Genomic DNA, 21047 nt, shown 5'->3' on the forward strand with positions numbered 1-21047 from the left:
TAACCTCGTAGTGCCTCAACTTCCTCACCCTCCATAGAAAGGAGGGAAGGGTATGTGCAGCTTTTAGTAAGAAGCTTTCACTTTCATCTGTTGGAAGAGTTAGTTCAGCAGTTCCTATATCCAAACAAATCATTAGAATTCTGAAGAAACCTTTTGTGAAACATGTGATGTTTGTTTTGTTCTGTTCCACCCTGTGTTAAAATCAGAATAAGCTTTAAGTTTTCTGTTTGCATAACAGCATAGGCAGTTATTCACACCTTTGTTTGGGGAAATAGTACCTTGCCTCAAAGGGACTTGTTAACAGCAAAAAGTTAAAATCAAAATATTATTCACTACATCTTATTACAAACATTTTTTTTTCTCTAATAATTCCTTTTTAAAGGTTAAAAAAAAATAAATTGTACTTCCCCATTGTTGTGGGATAGTCGGTGGACAGCCCCATGCAGCCACTCACTCATTCCTACCCAGTGGGATGGGGAAAATAATCAGATGGGTGAAAGTGACAGGACTCGGGTTTAGATCAAGACAGTTTAATAGATAAAGCAAAGCAGTGTGCACAAGGAAAGCAAAATAAGGAATTCATTCACTGCTTCCATCAGCAGGCAGGTATTCTCCCATCTCCAGGAGTGCAGGGCTTCACCATGCATAACTGTTACTTGGGAAGACAGTTGGCATAATGCCAAACTTCCACCTTCCCATCCTCCCTCTTCCCCAGCTTTTATTGCTGAGCACAATGCCACATGGTGTGGACTATCCCTTGGTGAGTTGGGGTCAGTTGTCCCAGCTGTTTCACCTCCAGACCTCTTGTGCATCCCTAGCCTACTTGCTGGTGGGGCAGCAGGAGAAACAAGAGAAATCCTTGATACTGTGCCAGCACTGTTCAGCAACAGCTAAAACAGTGGTGTGTTATCAACACTGTTTTGGTCAGAAATCCAAAACACAGCACCATATGGGCTGCTGTGAAGAAAATTAACTCCATCCCAGCCAGACCTTGTACATTTATGGGCACTGACAATTTTCAGGACAGTAAATTGCTCAGTTCACAAGTACAAAGCAGGGCTGATTACCAAGGTATGTTCAGATTGGAAAAGATGAAGAAAAACAGGCTCCTTAAGTTTGCGATTTTATTGTAATAAATATGGTCAGGATGTTGCCTAACTAGCTTAAGCCTTGAACAGGTGCCCAAGCATCAATAGTGAAAGAAGCAGCTTCCTTCTCCTCAGTGGAGAAAATAAAGTGCTTCTGTAGTTCCCGACAGAAAAACCTTGTCCACTTACCGCAGTGGCAGATATTATATCCCTCTGGAGTACTTCTACAAGACCTTCCTCTCTCCTCTGACCAGATACAGGTCTTAGGTACTTACTTCAGGAAGACTACCTTCCTAAACTATCTAATAGATAAATACCAGTTAGGTACCTAAGGTGCTGAACTGCATTTCATCCTGTGTCCAGGAAACATCCAGTGCTTCCAGAAAACATTATTCCCATAGAGGACAGAAGAAAAAGCTTCCTTAATAGGTGTAATTTCAATAACTTGGGTAGCCTGAGAGTTGAAAAAATCTGCAGTAAGACTCCAAACATGACAGTCTGTAATTTTCTCAATTACTCTTTCTCCAGAGAGCTGCACATTTAGTATTTAGTGCTATGTCTTTACAGTTTGAGCTTACCTTGGCGAGGTAAGGGTAGAAATTTGCTATTTCACCTCCCCAACCCTATTAGAAATCTCCAGCTTCCTGAGCAGACATGAAGCCACTCATTTTCTTGCAAACATTTGTAAATAACAGTCTTCAAAAAAACCCTCAGGACGCTAGCACAGGGAGGTTGGCTATCCTGCCAGTTTTATTTTGCTTCCTCTTTTGTCTCCCAACCACAGCAGGAGTCATGTCTTCTTACCCTCTCCTTTTATAAAGTGCTTAGTGAATTTTAAAGCTGAGGGACATACTGATGCTTGATAATCCCTCTACTTTTACTACACACTGAAGGCTCAGAAGGCATCTAAACAAGTGCCCTGCAAGAGGCCTTAGCAGTACAGGAGTCGGGGGGACATGAAAAGGCTTCCAGGGGTCAAGTGAAGTTGACCACACAAGCAGTTGACTTGGGCCTACAAGAATATGAAATAACAGATACAGTTCTAAGGACAAATTTAAATTATATTAATATTTTTTCTCTATGGAATTCAACATTTTCTTCCTCCTACCAAGCAGATAGTGTGCACAGTAGTCTAAACAAACCAAAATATTTTTTTTGCACTTCCCACCTCTCTAGTACTTTGAGATGAACAGTTTTTTTTCTGCTATTATCAGTGTTACTTTTCCACTGAAAAAATTTATCTCAGCTTTGCATGATTGTTCATAAGATATGAGGGTGATAGTCATGGCTGTTCTATTTTATTAAACTATGGTAGGAAGTTTGCAGGAGGTGGAAGCAAAGAAAGGAGAGAAACAAAAAAGCAATGCAATACATTATAACCACATGTTCTTAAAAATGTGGGGGAAAAAAAAATCCATATTCTGCTTCCTGTGCCTGTCTGCAGAACTTTTATAATAGGGGTAGACTAAAGATGGGCTGGTACAAAAAGAGTCACCCAGGTTCTGGGATTGTGTTAAAGCTTTGAGCAAGAAAATAAAATCTTTACCTTTGAAACAAAAGTACTAATTTTGAAAAATATTTTTTGCTTTCAATTTATTATTTTTTTTAAACCTAATATTTAATTATTATTTTCCTCACTGGACACATAGAACAACATATCTGAAAGAGATGCACTCAGCTGTCTGCATTTTACCTTTTCAAAACATCACATATGAGAAAAGCAAATATGGAAAAATGCATGAGGAATTATTGTACTCTAGTGCAGAATATAGAAGTTCTGGCTACTGTACTCTATTTTACTGAAATAGAAGGTGATATTTTTAAAAAAATATTTAATGGGAAAAGGTATTCTGTTCTGAGCCTCTTTAAAACATCCCAGGACTTCATTATTTTTTTAATCATGTGCTGTTGCAGAGGTTAAATATTAAAGCATTCCCCCTTTTTCCTGGAGAATAATTTATTCTGAGGGATTGTAGGTTTAGCCGCCATGAGAACTGATGTTCTATGCATCTATAGAGCAGTATCATCTCTATCACCACAGTGCAATGGGCAACACTGGTGCTTTCTTAGGAAAGGAGCATCAGTTCTTCTGACAGGCAAAATTTAAAGCTTGATAAAACCCATTATATGACCTGTCACACAAGCTACCAAAGGTGGTACTCTAGAAAATCAGTCTTAAATCACCTTGTCTTTCAGTCCACATATCCTCAGTGCTGAAGCCACGAGAGAACATTCCTGTTGTCACTGGAATGCACCATGGGGTAAGGATTTAAATACGTAGTCCTCAGAAATGGGCCTCTCAAGGTTCCCTTAGCTACTTAAAAATAAATAAATAAATAAAATTTTCAGCATTTGGAAAAACAAGCAGAAGACACTCTAAAAATAAATAGCTTGTAAAATATTTTTTTCAGACTTTTGTAAGTTATGTTAACAGTACTTATTAAAGAATACCCAAGTAAAGCATTTCTTTTCCCTGTAAAGCCAAAGAAAGGGATCATCTCTAAAGTTAAAAAAAAAAAATAAATCAGAAGGGAGAAGCATGTCTTTCTGATGAGTATGATGTTTAATAGGCTCACTCTGCTTTATATAACAGACAGGGCATGTGATTTTGCTGGAGCTTTATGGCTGTTTAGGTCCTCAAGGCAGGCTGGGGACAGGTGGCTCAGTCCATGCTTGTTTACACAACTCTCCCAGGGCATCACAGCTTGATTTGCCAACCTCTGGGCTTATGCCCTGCTGCGACATTGGGCCAGACTGTTGGTGTTAGCCTAATAATTCCTGGAAGTCTGCTCTCTCCTTGAGCCAGAACACAAATATACCTCAGATGTGATTCAATACAGGTCCTTATCCCAGAGCTCCCGAGGTGGTGAGTAAAGGCAGCTTTGACCATTTCTTGCACCTCCCTGCCAAGCAGATGTGAAATGCTAAGAGAGGAGCATGCTAATTCTACATAAGTGATGGCACAAGGTGCAAAGGTATGCTAGATGAGGTCTCTCTCAAACTGCAGCAAACCACTTCTCCATAATTCTTCCTGCATCTGCTTCTATAGAGTAAGATGTGACTGCAGGAAATAAAAATGTTCACAGCAAACCAAAACGGCTATAGGAAGAAAATTTACAAAAAGCAGAATTTAATACAGGAAGCTTAAAGTTAATCTGTTAAACCCTCTGAGAACCTGCCTTGGTCACTGGGGAGCCCTGTTCTAAATTAATCAAATATATTTCATCTTCCCTCATCAAAAAGCAGCCCCAAAATCTCTTTTTCCAAGCTCATCCACCACCTTTTGTCTTCCTCCTTTCTTCTTCTCAGCCCCCTGCCAACTACCTCCAAACTCCTGTGGAAGCACAAGGTCATGCACAGCCTTGGAGCAGAGGCAGGAACTGAGAGCCACCAGCTCCCATGGCAGCAACTGGTTTCCACAGGTCATTTGCCATGCAAAAGCAGCCTTCATGCAGGCCATTCCTTTGTGGGACATGCAAAGTAAATCAAAACTATGTAGTTCTCTAGGGAAAAGCGGTGAGCTACAAACTGCATTGATTTTGGCAAGTGTCTACAAATGGGTAGTCATTAAGACACTGCTGGCCTACCATGAAATCACAGTGGAAGCACAAAGATACACAAGACACTGTACAGACGTTCAGCATATATGAATAATTTGAAATTGATTTTCAACCAAAAATTCTGGTTTGAAAAACCCTTTAATACTGTAAACTGAGTCTGACTCCATGTAAACTGATAAATATTTATATTTTCAAAGGTGAGGTAAACTTGTTCTTCCCCAGTTATAAAACAGAAGTCTAATGTGAAGAGTGGAGCACTAGCTTCTTACTCAGCTGCTCTGTTAATTTTGATCACAAGCCAGTGGTAGAATACTCATTAACATCTAAACTAGTCCTGGGCTCTCTGGGCCAAGATTTCCTAGTATCAGGGTTTTATCCTTAATATTTTAAACTTTGAAAGTTCATTACATTTTGAGAAAGAGATGGAGGCTCATGTATTTACTGACATTTTTATCTGTGATAGCACCAGCAGGTTATGCAATGGGTGGGTCATAAACATGATATATTAGAAAAATTGTATTATATGTTCCTGAAGCTTCACAAACCAAATGCATCTATTCCTGTGTGCCTAATAGTACTAAGAAACCCTCACCAGTCTAACTACAGAAAACAGTCCTATTTCACGCAAATAATTCTGTAAAGAAAATTAGATACATAAATAGATAGATAGATAGATAGATAGATAATCAGATTGAAAATCCTTCTAAATTGAAGAATAAATACATGCTCAGAAGGAGTTTGGGATTACACAAGGCTCATTCTAATTCAGCCATGCATAAGATGCTGACAGTACCTCCTCAGAAGGAGATAACAGACTAAATCAGGTTAACTTTAGAAAATTATCTTGATTCTTCCCTGGCTCAGCACACAAAGTGTATTAGGGACAGCTGCTCTTGGGGAGACTAGCGGGAGAGAAAGCAATGACAGAATCATCTCCACCAGGGTAAAGCAGCTTGATGTTTCCTCCGAGGCTGTTTAAGAAATGGATTGCTTCAGAGCATCAGCATCTTGGCTCTCCCTCGCCACTCATGCCTGTTTCCCACCTGCCTGTGCCAAAATGCTATTCAGCTTCGTGTCTGCAGAACAGTGGCTGAAGGGAGATTCACAATGTCATAACAGATTTTCTGTCACCAGCGCAAAGCTTGACTGTGCTGCAGAAAAAAAAAAAAAAAAGAAAAAAAAAAAGAAGAAAGAAAAAAACCCCACAAACAAGAGGGCCAAGGATGCCTGAGCACACTTTACATTGTGATTGTCAGCTGTAAGGAGTTTGGAGCCTTTGAAATTTCCCTCAGTAGGGTTTGGGCTGTTTTTTAGTTTCCTTACTGCAAATTTGACAATTATGAATTTACTCAAAGACGCATTAACTGCAGAAATGCAGAAAACCACGAAAACAGATAAGCATGTGAAAGGTCAAAATGGGTCCTTGCAAATCCTCTGAACTGTATTCATCATGGAGTATAAGAAAAACTTAAATACTTAACATGTAAAACCAACAAAACATCCAAATTAAACACTTCAGCTGTGTCTATACTGGTAAACTAAGCAGGGCCAGGATCTAATACAGTCTCAAGCAATCTGCCATAGAGTGAAATTGTTAGCAAGTGCTAACACCCTGGCAAAGTTCTGGGCAGTGCCACAGAGCACAGTCTCAGATAATGACGTGTCACAGGTGCAGAAACCATGTTTTGAATATGGGCTTTATGGACTAGGGCTACATGGTGCCTGTCAGCTTCAGAGCCAGAGAACCCTCCCAAGCCCATTTTATCTGCAGGAATAAATGCAATCTGTAGTTCCAAGCCGAAAGGGAAAAAAATTAGGCTACTTAAATCTGTTGGCAGCAAAATTTCCATCTGACAAAGTTTTGTTTTTAACCATGTATCATTCCAAATAGGTTTAAAATGTCAGTTAAAACAGGAATAAATGTCTAGGGCTTTTAAGAGATAAAAATGAGAGAATGTATAATGGAATTAAGCCTGCACCCCTAGAAGATAACACTTATAAGATGGAGATCCTCTCACTAGAAAAGTGGGCCAACCATTCATTATGTGAGGCAGAAAGGCAACAGAGATGCAAATTTGTCTAGTCAGCCTTAATAATTCTATAGCACATGTATTTTTCTGGATGGCAACTCTGGCTCTTCTGAAGTAGCTGGCTGAGGTCCTGATGCCAGCAGATATCGAGCAGCTATTACAGAGCACTGGGTATCTTTAGTTCCTGTTGACATGCATGTTGAAAGTTCTTCTTAGCTCGGGACTTTGTCTAACAGAAAACCTGGAAACAAGCAGTTAATATCCATCAAAGCAGATGTGTGTAATATAAACATACTGGCATGATGGTTCTCAATCCTCTTTGTTAGTTGGACAAATGTTAAGTGGGAGATCCCCCATCTTATTTGATTATATTGTGTGTAAGTGTAAACTAGTCTGGTCCAGCATAATTTTACAACATATGGTGTTCATAAACATCATAGTAGAAATTATACTTTACAAATACATAAAGCTCTCTTTAACTGAAGAACTTTACAATACCTTACAATAAGAAAAAATGTGAATTTAGTATGAATGTTCCGAGACATCTCTTCCGAGTTGGAGACTGCAACTAAATCTGTGGAATCAAAGCAGTGACCTGAATCAGGCTCAATTATTTACTGTTGCTGCTATTTTCATCTCTGCAGATCAAGCACCACTGGAAGCCACTGTGGAAACTGAGTCCAGGCCCATTTACCAGAATTAACTGAGACCATTAGGCTTGCTTGCTAGTGGCTTGGAGGGCTTTTAGTCATCCAGTTACCCTTTCAAAGAATACAATATTTATTTCTTTGAACACTAGAAAACTGCCACTTTTAATTGTATCAAATATATGAAGGAATTGCTTGCAAAATAGCCATAGCCAGGAGTAAGGACACTGCGGATTGTCTCATAATTACATGTATCCATTGTACAAGATGTATGTGAGTGGTAATATTATTCTGAAGGAAGAAATGAAGTCGACAGCCTGACTAGTTACCTGTTGGGTGACCTGACAAGAGAAATAAATGCTTGAGTTGAAACTTGCTTAAAGCAGAAACTGGCTCTATGGTAATGAAACAAAGCTAGAGTAACTCCATTAGGAATCACTGAAAAGCAAACTTTGGCAAACCATGGATTTATTACTTATACAGAAATTACATTCCGCATCTGAGAACAAAAATCTTAAAAATTTATCCTAGAAAGGACAAAAAAATTCCAAGAGTTGTAATAGCTTCTGGCATGAGTATCATGATGTAAAAATAATTTAGTATCTTTAAAGCAGAATCCAGCAGAGAACATATTTTCTTACAGATTTTCAGAAGAACTAAATGTATCTGAGAAAAAGGAGAGCTTAGGAAAGTCAGATGTCTTTAAATCACTATTTCTTTCCTCTTTTGCACAGTTACAACTTTTGCTTAGTAGTAGTGTAAGTTTGAAGGAGTTACCATCCTTTATTTCAGAAGCTCAGGTACAGTGTACGCTGGCAGTTTCCATCTGCCTTTGGATACCTGCTAAGCTGCAATATCTGTAGCTAGGTAGATTAAATCAGTCATACAAGAGCAGAGCAGGAAAGCAACATCAGCAAGACTGTCCATTAAAAGGACCAATCTCCTTTCTCATATCTTTTAGCTTGCATTCACCTTGAGAACATTTCCCTCCTTCACCCAGAAGTCACCCTGAAGTATAAATATAATTGCATTGTTTAAGAAGACCCAAGAATATTCTTCAATCTCAGTCTTTCTTTAAATATGATTGTAGTAAATGTGTTGATTGTGGCACTGGTGGCCGCACCTAAAGTACTCAGTCCAGGTCTGGGCTGTTCATTGCAAGGAACCTGGACACACTGCAGAGTCCATCAAAAGGCTACTAAAATGATTAGGAGACTGGAGCACCTCTCTTACAAGGAAAGGCCGAGAAACCTGTGACTGACCTGAAGAAGAGCTGTCTCAGGGGCATCTTATAAATGTGGATAAATACCTGAAGGAAGTGTGCAAAGAGGACAGAGCCAGGCGCTTCTCAGCAGTGCCCAGTGACAGGACTGGAGGCAATGGGCACAAACCAAAACACAGAAGATTCCCTCTGAACATCAGGAAACACTTTCTTACTGTAACAGTGACCAAGTACTAGCACAGATTACCTAGACAGGCTGTGGAGTCTCCAACCTTTCAGATACTTAAAACTCATCCAATCATGATTCTTGGCAGCCTGTTCTAGGAGGCTCTCCTTGAGCAGGTGGGGGTGGACAAGGTGATCTCCAGAGCTCTGTCGCTTCCAACCTCAACCGTTCTGTGTTTCAGTGATTCTCTGTTCAACTTAGCAAAGACTAAATTTAGATCTTAAATGTTTGCAAAACATTTCTGGATATATTTATGGTTATCTTGGAAGAATGTTCCTTTTGTCAGGGGGTTTCCAGCAGGTTATTTTTTGCACCACCAATCCACTTCTGAACATTTTTGAAAAGAAGAAAGAATCAGTGTAAAAATTACATCAAAGATCATATTGCAAGTAACACTGATTCTAATGCTTTGCTTCCAAATTCTTCATGGGGGTCAAAAGGAAAATGCAGAGCTTGGAAAATTTTGAAAGCTTGTCTGCCAAACGTACACTGAATTCAACTTCTGTGGAAAATACAGCAGGACAATATAACTCATAGCTTTGAAAAGAGACTGTAAGTTGTACAAACCCTTACAAGCAGAAAAAGTTACCAGATTTTAGATCTATTCCATTTTAAATTGGAACACTGCAGAGCTGCTAAAACCTTTTTAGGTACTTGCTTTACTGAGCACATCCCTCTATGACTTACTTTAGCTTAGCATTCATTTTTCAGTGAGGATGATCTACCTTCACAGTGCCATGTGGGATGCAATTAATAACCTTATATAATGATCTTACATAAACTCCAAAATCTTAGCCAAGACTTCCCATTAACAAAGAGGTGATTATACTCTTAACCACTAGATCACTTGGGTTCAATTCTGCTTTTACTCATGCTGAGAAGTAGCACAACATAAGTAAGACTATCAGACCTTAATAGCCTGAGTTGCTCCAGATACCTTAAACCTTAATTACCACCCATCTCCTTTTTCTTTTGTTGTTTATAGTTGAATCTATAATGACTTTGACCAATTACACTGAATCCAGCACAGTATTAAGAAAGCACTGCAATTGAAAAGCAGTAAGAAATTCAGCCTGCTCTCCCCCACCTTCAAAGTCTGGCAGAAACATACAATCTCAGATGGACTGAGAAGTTTCTTATCTTTCATGGGGAAGTTCACAACTCTGAACAATGATGAGCTGTCCTTCTCATAAGCCTTGAACAAAAGAATTCACAGACCTTGTTCCAGATTTTCACAAGGAAGAAAGGTAGGTCCCTGTTCCTCCGTAGTGTTTTTAAGTGTATTTCCTTCTAAACTCTCAAATACCTAGCAGGGCTAAAAGCTGTTCCTTTACACAGAAACGTCTGAACAGCACTGCAAGAGCAGCATTTTGGAGCAAAGACAGGAGATTTGTCAGAAATTCCTGCAGTCAGCCTGGTTTGCTGCTACAGCATAGGTGTCAGAAATAGGGCAGTGAACAGGCCAAGATACCTGTGTGTAGGCATAGGGAGTTTTGACTGCATCTCTCTATTCCTATGTCCACACACTCCTCAACGATAACATCAATGTCACTCTTACAGAAATCTCAAGATTAGTTTAGAGAAGTTCTAAATAACTTCTAAATAACCCAGAAAACAAATGCAGGTTTTGCTGTGCTTTAGGATTTTGATGCTGTAAGGCATTGCTCTCCAAACTTCTCTCCAGATTTCTTAGTATAAATGTGATTCCGAGTGAAAGGTGGAGCTTTGAACTGTTTGCAGGATTCTGAGAGATAAGGTTCTAATAAACACCAGATATCATGAAGTTTAGAGTTACAGTTGCTGGATTTCCTGATGAACTGTTTTCTTATTAGAAAATCTCTTCTCTTGTAATCAGAAAGCTTGCTGGGAGAAAATCTACAGTGACAGAATGCAATTTTTCCAAAGAGCTTTTTGAAACTAAGCACAATATTTCATTTAAATCTATTATTTGACTGCATTAACTAGAATTACTTTGAAAAAGGTGGTCAGATTAACAGTTACCAGCAGTGAATGAAACTAAAACAAGTGATTATTTAATTTTTAAATGTAATGAGAATTCTTTTTAAAACCATCAAAACAAATTATGAAATTTAATTGATCTTAAACTTTCCCACAAATACTATTTTGTGGAAAACGCAATTCAAAAGTAAACTAGCTTTGACTGTCAAATCTGTGTTGAACACAAACTCAGATCCAGTCAGCTGCATTCTCTATAAAACCCCAGCGAAAGGGCCTGTGAAACAGCTTCTGCACTCATCCTGGGTAGCATAAATTGCACCAGAAAATTTCCACCTTGAGCTCCCACTTGGCCTACGGAATTCATGGTATGCAGAAAGGTGCATATGGGAGCCAGAAGTCTGCCTGCATTTACTATTACTAGACCCTGGGCAGACACTAAGCTTTTCAGCTGAAAGCACATTCATGGCACACACAAGTGCCCAGCCGTCTGTTACAGACTGTTTCTCAACTGTATGTTCTTCAAACAAAGAGATGGAAAAAAAAGAAAAAATCTCAAGTATACCACACTACAACATATCAAACTGAATCAAGGGGGAAAATACCCACCAAGAAAAACTGGAAAGGAAGAAATTCAGTGTTTTCTAGGCATTGGAAGAGGTGAAGCATCTTTGTTTAATTTTTATTTTACTTTTTGATATCTATGAGGGAAAAATAAAAGGTCAGTCATCACTAGGTCTTTTATGGTTACAGATCAAAATGACACAGTGTAAGCTGAACAAATTGCCAGGAGGTTTGTGACTCCACAGTCCTTCCCCATCTAAAGCTTTGGAATGTTGGAAGGTTTTTAGCTGTAATACAAAATTTCCAGGATGCTAACCTTGAAAATACTTGCTTTATGTAAAGCAAAACTAAATATTTGGGCTTTTGTTGTTTCTTCTTACATGAGGTAAAGCTTGCAGAATCAAACCTGAAATTTATAAATTCTCATTGCAGACATCTATTTTTTTTTCACTCTAGAACAGTTGAGTCCATGCTGGAGTCTATGCTTGTTTGTTTTTTGCGTTTAAAAACAATTTGGATTATACTTGTCTCTTGCACCATCTTTTCACCTAAGGCAAATGTAATTCTGGCACTCAGGAAACTTAGCACCACAGGTACCTGGACTTTTTGAAAGGATTTTATAGTTGCAGTGGACACTGCCAAGTAGGCTGATTATAGCCTTATGGGAATTGTTGGCTTTTCTCCAACACGCTGGTTTCCTGTGTCAGTCTGCTCAACACAATTTCCATCATTTAGTTTTAAGCACAAGACAATTCATTTTTTCCTATTTTACTCAGAGAATGAGGTAGCTATTTTTCACTAAAATTGTAACTTATTTTCTGTATAAAATTTTACATTTTACATTTCTTTACTGAAGGTCTGTAAATCACACTCATTAAAGAACTAAGATGGACATTAATTTAAAGGAAAAAAAAGTATTTTGCATTTTATTATCTTTTTCTTCTTTAGAATAAAAATTGTCATGTTCTACTGAGTTAAGACTAGATTCTGATCAATTAAAGCAAATTACTTCAAAAGCTCTTGACCACCATTCCACTCCAACATTTTTTGCAGACAACCAATGCAGACATATGAAAATGTCAAGTTTGCAATTTTTACTGTTTCGCATCTTTCTGTGGATAAACTGCCCATGCCTTATGCTGGCCTTGCAGACCTCCAGAGTTCCATGCAAGCCTCTGCTCCAGAATTCATTTAGTGCCACTAATTAGGCTGACGTTTGGCTCTGCACTTCTGTGCTTTGCATATACTGGTATTATTACAACAGTCTTAGAATGAATCATAGAACGGTTGAGGTTGGAAGGGACCTTAAAGATCATCAGGTTCAAACCTTCCTGCTATGACAACACCTCACATTCTCACGCTAGACCAGGCTGAACAAAGCTTCATTCAACCAAGTCTTGAACACCTCCAGGAAGGGGCATCCACAACCTCCCTGGGCAACCTATTCCAGTGCCTTACTACCCTCATGGTGAAGAACTTCTTCCTAGTATTCAACCTGAATCTACCATCTTTCAATTTAAAACCATTACCCCTTGTCCTATCACTACACTCTCTGCTGAAAGCGCTTTAGTCTGTCTTGCTGTTCTTGCAAGGAGATAAATTCTCAGAGGTCAGAGATAAGACTTTGGTGACTGATGGATCCCCTTCCTCTCTAATACAGCCAGAGGCCTGCAGGATATAATGCAAATTTATCTGAGCCTATGAAAATATCTAGTACAAGGCACGCCCTTCTTCATAAAAATAATTACTCTAGCTCTAGTTTTTTTTCAGATTAATTACTCTGGTCATTATTCACTTATTGTGACAAGAAGTGAATTATTTTCCTAATGTCAATAAAAGCAGGTTTTTTTACCCTTTACTTAGCTTAAAAACAAAGATTTAAACAAACTATCTTTCATATATTGTTCATATAACATTTCATTCTCATGGATGCCTATTTTTGTGCCATTAAAGGAGAAATAGGAAATAGCATTACTGACTAGACCCTAAGTGATTTTGAGATTAACATAGCTGTTATAATGAATCATTCTTATATTGCAGTTATTTTTCATTATTATTGTTTTGTACATTATAATAAAATCATCATGCTTCTCTGTTCATAAACAAACACAGCCCTGACTAGTTTTCACTGCTGTCAGTTTTAAATATTCCAGCTGTCAGAAAACAATTTTATCTTTGGTTTCACAACAAAAATAGAGTGCCAGTATAGTTGTCTATTGCATTATCATATAGCATACAGGGACCATATCCACCTCTGACTTCTACCAGAGTCTGCCTCAGCATGTGAAGGTGACCTTGTGAACAGAGCTGTGTGAACAATTAATTTTCCAGTGTCTGTCTATTGGACCACAGTATTGAAGACAGTGTGTTCAGATTCAACCACAACCAAAAATGAAGAAGATAGTGGCATGTACTTTTTATGAATCCAAAGTAAAACCAGAAAAAAAAAAAAAGGTTCTGTTTATATAGAGTGTTTTAAGCCACTTACAATAGAAGTAAAGGAATCAAAAAGCTTGGAGGGAGACAGGAGCACAACAGCTTTGTATTTGAGAATGAAGACACCCATGTGCTGAAAGATCTAGGGTTGGTACTAATCTGTGTCTCAGAGTTTTCAAAACCACCTTCCCCTCACTTCAGGAAAATGTACTAATCATATGTTCTTGTTTTCAATCTCTCCCTTCAAAAATTTATAAAATATTTTACTTAAAATAAAATGCTTAAAAGTATGCATTACACAGTGATTGGCCACTTTGGTGAACAGCTTGAAAGATATCTACCCCACCACAGTCCTTGGGAAAGGTGTTTCAAATCTTGAGTGAGTGCACTAACCTGCTACTTGAAAGGAGGGCTTTTCTTCCTCTAAACAACCCTGACAAAATATTTCCTATCATGATCTATTCGGTAAATTCAACCTGTGTTTGTCAACATTTTAGGAGAATGGCCATTTTATGCAATCTACTAGTGGAATTTTACAAACAGAGGGGGAGTTGTATTTTTTTAAGAAAGCCTCCATTTAGTCTAGATTCATTAAATCACCATTATTTAAGTTATAGCAGTCCTGCCTGTAGCTTACTTGCACTGGAAGCTGGTCTCAAGCATCAAAAAAATTGTCTTGGCTTTTGGACCTCACACCTAAAAATATTTTGTCTTGTGATCTGATGATAAAAATCATCCTAAAACTATGATGATAAAAATCCCTAGGAACAGGATAGGATGAACAGTGGTGCCAGTGAGATAAACTCTTTCAGTGGTAGATCAGTGAAAGAAGCATGTCAGAACATCTGTTATGCAAAGTATCTTAACTGAGTATTGATTTTCATCTAAAAAACAGATTCTGTATTTTGATGATGAATGTGCAACTGGCTTCCTGTGGCCTTTGTGCTGGAGTAAAGAAGGTTTTTGTGTTACAGTGGTGGACAGGAAGCTCATGACCCTACTGTGTGACAAACACAGGTTCAGCCTAAAATGTAACCATTGCCCTGCAGGGCCTAGCATCTACAACCTTCAGGCAAGAAGCAGGAGTTGAGCACGGACCTGCTGAGTGGCAACCCAATAGCCTACCAACTAGTTCACAATGTCCCAGTTTGATTTCTACTCCTGATCTTCATGGCAGCACAAAACGTGCCACTAAGACAAGAGGCCTTAAGTCTTCATAGCCTTCATCACATAATCTTCAATGCCAAACATAATTGCAAAATACTATGATGAGATGTGCATATGAGGCACGTAACTGAGAAAAAAACAGAGTGAATAATAACTGGTGGTAGCCATGCATGGGCAGAATATTAATCTTAGCACCTATAACAATGGCATACTGTCCTCGCTTGTCGAACCCGAGTCAAACGGTGACACGTAGTTTTCTGGCCGTAGTGTTAACAGCAGTTTCACTGATTCATCAGATTTAGGCTACTGGTACATGACAATCTGAGCCTTGGGACACAATTAAAGACTATTTATTTACTGAATATACAAAGACTGAAAGATCAGGTCCAAACTGAAAGTGATTCTCAGTTTCTTAATAGTAGTACAAGGTAAGTGCAGCAGTAGGGATGCTAAGCACACTTAAAAATGGCTAAAAACACCAGCTGGAATCACATGGAGGAAGAGTCAGTGAGATTTTTGCTCTTAAATTAGTCCAGCTCTCTTGATGATTTTATCCAATTTGATTAGCTTTTTTACCTCACGATGCACCCATGGCTGCAATAGTGATTTAACTAAGTAATTACTCAACAGAACATTTATTTAATTGCTGAACATCAATATTAACAGCTAAATAATAATAGCTAAATAAATAAAGATTGGTTTCCCAGCTAGGAATCTGGACCAGTTTAACCTTATATGTGGTAATTTCTTCAATTTCTATACTTCTTCAAGGAGTCACTGGTCATTAACATTTTTACTTATAAAGTCTGTGAAGTTGCAGTATAGAAATGCACTTGCTCCAAACAGAAATTACTCATAATAACACTGTTGCTGTTGTTAAAGAAACTATCCTTTTTGCAGAAGTCAGGAAACCAAGACATATTTGAAAGACACATGTGGCCAAGGCCACTTGTGTTTACTGAAGCACTTTTTACCGTACTCTCCAGAGCAATAAAATCAGCATAAAACTGGACAGAACAAACCTTCCAAAGTAACAGAAAACAAACCAGTGCTTGTACTTTCCACTTAAAACTCTGCCTTTAAACACCTCAAGCTGTACCTTTTTAAAGCATTAGCAGTTTTGTTGTGCTTTTATCATGGGCAATTTACATCTCTACATTTTATTGATATCTGATGGATTTACTCCAACTAATAAATAATAATGGCACTATACATGTTAATTTACATTAGATGTCTGTGCAATACCTCCTTTTGATTTAACTTTTTGATAAGGCATATCAGCAATCCTCTTCTTAACGTGTTAAGATAATTTTGTTAATCTTGATCCTGTTACTTTTACTCTGTTTAGTTTTACCCTATAGAGCATAATTCAGTTATATTCCATGATAGAATAACATATCAAGGAGACCAACTCCAGGCATGCAGGGTGTTTTTGCTGCTGAAAACTGTCTGAATTTCACAGAGAAATGTGAGCAGATAGGGTATTTTCAGCTGAAGACAGCAACATAGCAATAGCAACGCAGTGTTGTAATTTTGAGGTACAAGGTAGCAATCTGTTGCTGTGATCAGAGTTATTTAAAGGCTGCTTTCAAATTAGCTTTGCAGTCACAAATGTGTAAATATTTAATTTTTTTTCTAAGCAAACATGAACCAGTTCCTTGACTGAAAACAGAACATGTCTGAATTGAATGTACTTCTGTATAAAAATGATGGTTTCTTTCACAGGAAAAACATACCAAAAGTAATGTATCCGATGGAACTTCAGCCTTGACAGATGTAGATAAATAACAGTTGAAATGTAATGCTAGCGTTTGTCACTAGAAACAGAATGCAGAAGTTAGGACAAGATGTATTATAAATTTAGCACAGTTTTTCATACAATAGCCAAAATTGTTCCAAGCAAGTATAACATTTCTTTCTTTAGAGTCTTCTTTGTTTTGCAACTCTGACTAACTTCAGCCCTTGAACTCCAGCTATGAATGTTGAGATTAAGGACTTAGTCATTGGAACTCTGGTATAGATAACTGCACACCACATTCTAGGCCCACCATTTGAACTTTTTACTGGGATGTAGCCTTGTAGAAAATCAAAATGCATAGGGCCTACCCATTACTCCTTTGACTAAAAAGTGCAATGAAAACAACATGGCTTTCTTGTACATTTTCCTATTTCTCTTTATTACTCACCACTCACTACTTATATTCTACCTTCATCAGTCCGTATTGGTTTTCCTAAGTTTAGCAGAAATTTCTCATGAACAAAACAAACAGTATTTGATCCCAGACATCAAAATAAATTAGCAGTGTAAATTAATTGCTCTCAGATGAGTCACCTTCTACTTCCAGTAACTCTGCATCCAAACCCTGGATGTCTACTGCCCAAGTAAATTATCTCTGTACAGCTTAGCTGCTGTTCATGTGATGGACAAAAGAAAACAGGCAGCTTCATTCTCTTTTGGATGGACTCGGGTGAACACCCTGTAACATTCTCAACCTACACAAGCTGTTTTCTCCTTCCATGCTGTTACTCCTCCATGGAAGCAAAGGACACTCCATTCTCTGCACCCAGCAGAGAAAACATATGCTGCACTACCTATGGGCTGCAGAGGAGGCAGACAGGGAGGGAGAGAGAGAAGCTTTATGCCTCCTCTGCTTCTCCCTCACCCCATCTTTGCGTTCTGGCCAGATGCAAGGTGAGCCTAAGCAGTTACATGTGTAGACTTAAAGATTACAAGACAGAAAGTGGATGGTCCTTTTTGTTTTTTCTCCTCCTGTATACGGAACTCCCATTGGCTTTCCTGGATGCTCCCTCTTTAGACGAGCAACAGGTCACAGGAGATGGAAAGGCTTTTTACCTGCCAACCCCAGAGTTCAGGATGTGTTGTTTCTCCTGCAGCAGTTGATGACACCCTAACACCTTAGCAGCACTGGAGCTGCATTCCTACGCTGTAACAGGGGAAGCAGGACCAAGGGCCTGAACTAAGGTCTTGGCAGGTAAGTGAAGGAGCAACCAGTATCAACCAACTTCATTTGAAAGTGTATGTCTTTGTAATGTTTAAGTCTTAATATGTGCTCTGCTTTACCTGGGCAATTGAACTTCCAGTTTTCAGAAGAGTATTTGAGACCACCTACTAACTCTGCCAGATGCTCGGAAAAAATGTTGAAGAAACTCATAAATGCAAAATGGGCTAGAAAGAAAGGTTATTCATGCTAGAAATGTCTCAAAGCTGGGATTTCTTCTTAGAGCTGAGCAGAAGTTATTCAGATTAGTGGGGGACAGAGAAGCTTTATGCTACCAAAATATTTTTGTATACCTCCATTTAGGATGACTGAGAGCATCACTGTATAGTGTATGCTCAATATTCAATATTCAGAGCTCTCTTGGGACTGGGAGGGGGGATTTTTTTCTTGGTAGCTTGTTTTCTCTCAGCTGAACACACAGGGAACACCCAATAAAAGAAAATCTCCATCTCCTTCCCATATTGCACTTCTTTAGCTTAATTATTGGAACCAGGTTTCCTATATGAATATTTATGTCATTCAAAATATGCTTTATTTCAGCAGTTACCAGGAATTGTGTTCTTGCTGGCAATACCAGGTTCCAGAACATTCATAGAGAGCACACACAGAGGAAGTCACTACTACTAAAGTAAATCTGATTACAAAGATATTTACAGAAAAATAAGCTATGCTAGTTACCAGTGCAAATAAAAACCCACAAAAAACCAAAACAAAAAAAAACAACCAACTAAAAACATCCTTACATAAAGGAAGTCTTTAATTTCCCTGCTTGTGGTAATATGAGAGGCCAGTAAGTTTTACTCTGGAATGAAAAACAAATTTAGGTCTGAGGAGGAAATCGTAAGGATCTCTCACACACTAAGTTCTGTACCTGAGCCATCTGCTGCCACTGTATCCTGGAGAGAAAAAAGAGAACATTGATAAAGAATTAACAACTGTCCAGAACTGGTGAGGCACCAAAGCTGCACCAAGGTCCAATTCAGATATTCTTAAAGCCCCTACTCTTACTGTCACTAATATTTTCAATTTACTAAGTGAAATCAATCTAAAAGTGACCTCTAAGTTTGTGTCCATCTTTCAGTGGATAAACTATGACCTTGTAAAAAAAGACATATGCTAAGAGCAACTGTTAATTAATATTCATTGAAATTAAGGGGGAAAGTCATTATCAAATATTTCACTCCAAAATTGTAGTGGCAAGAGTGAAAAATTACATAGGTTTATATCTTTTAGACGTTTGCCTTACTATAGTCATTGTTTTAAATTGACTTTCTCTAGACAAAATAAAGTGTTGTACTACATTGCAGCCTCACTGTTAGGAATGAAGATAGAGGAGACAATGCAGGAAGGCCAACACATACGACCAAAATGGAGAGTATTCAAGTAATAGAAGAATGGTAAGTTGGTCACACTGTTGTCAAATAAATGTTTTTAATTTGCCTATAACTAATACCAAGAAGTGCCTTGTTTTTTTATGCTTCAGAAATGTCTATTTAATTACTTTTTCCTGAGAAAAAGAACGCAAAATCTGTCCTGACAATGAAATGTCAGAAGAGTCATTCATAAGTCAGGCTTACAGATCCTTATTTCAGGGGAATAACTGTGGGAGGTGCATGGATAGTTCCTTAGACCTGTGGTCAGAGGCTTCTACTACCTGTGAGATCATGTTCTTCTCTTTATCCAGACAAGAAAAATAAACAGGCACAAGTTTACTTCATTGTGAGATTTTTAACATGGCTACCTTTCATATAACAGTTTGGACTATGGTTTCACTGGCATTAACCAAGGAAACACATGCATATTTAAATGGACTAACATGCACTTTAAGTCTGAGTTTTGTTTCTGTCTAAAGCTTGGGCCCATGTTTCCTGTGTTGGGAACAATGCTAAGCTATCAGTGGTCTTGAAAGCTCTAATCCCTTAAAAAAGGAAATTAAAACTTAACTGGAAATGATTGATAGTAAAAGCAACCCAAATAAGTAATTGTCTTCATTGCTATTCCTGGTCATTTATGAGAGGATGTTAGAAATTTCCACAAAACACTGCAGTGAAGAGAGTTTCCAATAGACAATGAGGGACCACAGATTGCTTCCCAACTCTGTCCATCTCAGAAAGTTCTTCTCAGTCTCCTCAGAGAGAGGATTTTTCACCTTCAAATTTGTAGTTTACACTTTTTGGTTCAGATTGCAATTATTTTGCTGGATAGTTTAAATGTTAAGCACTTTTTCATTAGATCTTTTGGACTGCTGAAAAGCTATCACAAATAGCTTCCCGTCATCCTGTCTGCCTTGCATGCAGAGTAGGAGTTGGTAAATGGACTCAAAGAGAAATCATATAGACAAATGTCACTTAAAGTTCTTGTGTTGGGTCCTATCAGGAAGGGGAGGGTGAGCACTCAGAATTAAGTTTGAAACCATGTTTAATTGTTGTTAACTTGGAGTATTACCTTCTCGAGCTCTTCATTGGTACATTAATGGACTAATGATGCAAGTTAGTCTTCTGATGCCTTATCCAGTGCATCCACTTTACAAGCCACAAAAGGTTTCCTTCAGAAAACTAGAATAAGGACTTTTTCTCACTTCTCTCTTCAGTTTTGCCAGCAACATCCATCACATCTTGTGCCAATAGATCATCATGCAGGTCAACAGCACTAAACAGATGGAAGCTTAGCAACCCTTAGGTACAAGCACCAAGAAATATGCTAATTTAAAAGCTCTCTGAATTACTATTTTGTTTGGCCTCATTAGTATGCTCCTGGCTGCCAGGAGCCTTTTGTTTTTCTTGTCCTTCCTGTACCAAATCTTGTGGCAGCCAGCAACTGGCCAAACACCATCAGAAGCAGGCAGGGACATCAGTTGTGATCTAAACCCCTCATGAAAGAGAGCCTATTGCCAGCTTCCAGAAATCACATCTCCTTTAACTGCAGAGACAGGAATTCAGTGCTGTTGTGGGATTTTGTCTTTGAGTCTGATGGCTAACAATGCTAGTAGAAAACTTGTAGAAAGCCAAATGTATGTCTCATAACATTAAACACATTTAGCGAGCTATTGAGATAATAAATGCACAACTGAAGAGTGAACAAACTTCTCCTGTCACTGCTGAAGTCTTGATGCTTCCAGTTTTCACTCTGGA

The 21047-nt window shown here is 38.3% G+C and overlaps 1 protein-coding gene across 1 annotated transcript in view; it reads left to right on the forward strand.

Annotated features, from left to right (window-relative positions):
- The window catches only part of RGS17 (regulator of G-protein signaling 17), a 71449-nt gene that overhangs the window by 46045 nt on the left and 4357 nt on the right, over positions 1–21047 (forward strand). The window contains exon 3 of the mRNA XM_009999958.1: positions 19224–19313. Coding sequence (XP_009998260.1) covers positions 19224–19313 — 90 coding nt within the window. The remainder of the gene's footprint in view (positions 1–19223; positions 19314–21047) is intronic.

The sequence above is a fragment of the Chaetura pelagica genome, unplaced genomic scaffold (genome assembly GCF_000747805.2).
Source record: "Chaetura pelagica isolate M959 unplaced genomic scaffold, ChaPel_1.0 scaffold135, whole genome shotgun sequence".
Taxonomy (NCBI): domain Eukaryota; kingdom Metazoa; phylum Chordata; class Aves; order Apodiformes; family Apodidae; genus Chaetura; species Chaetura pelagica.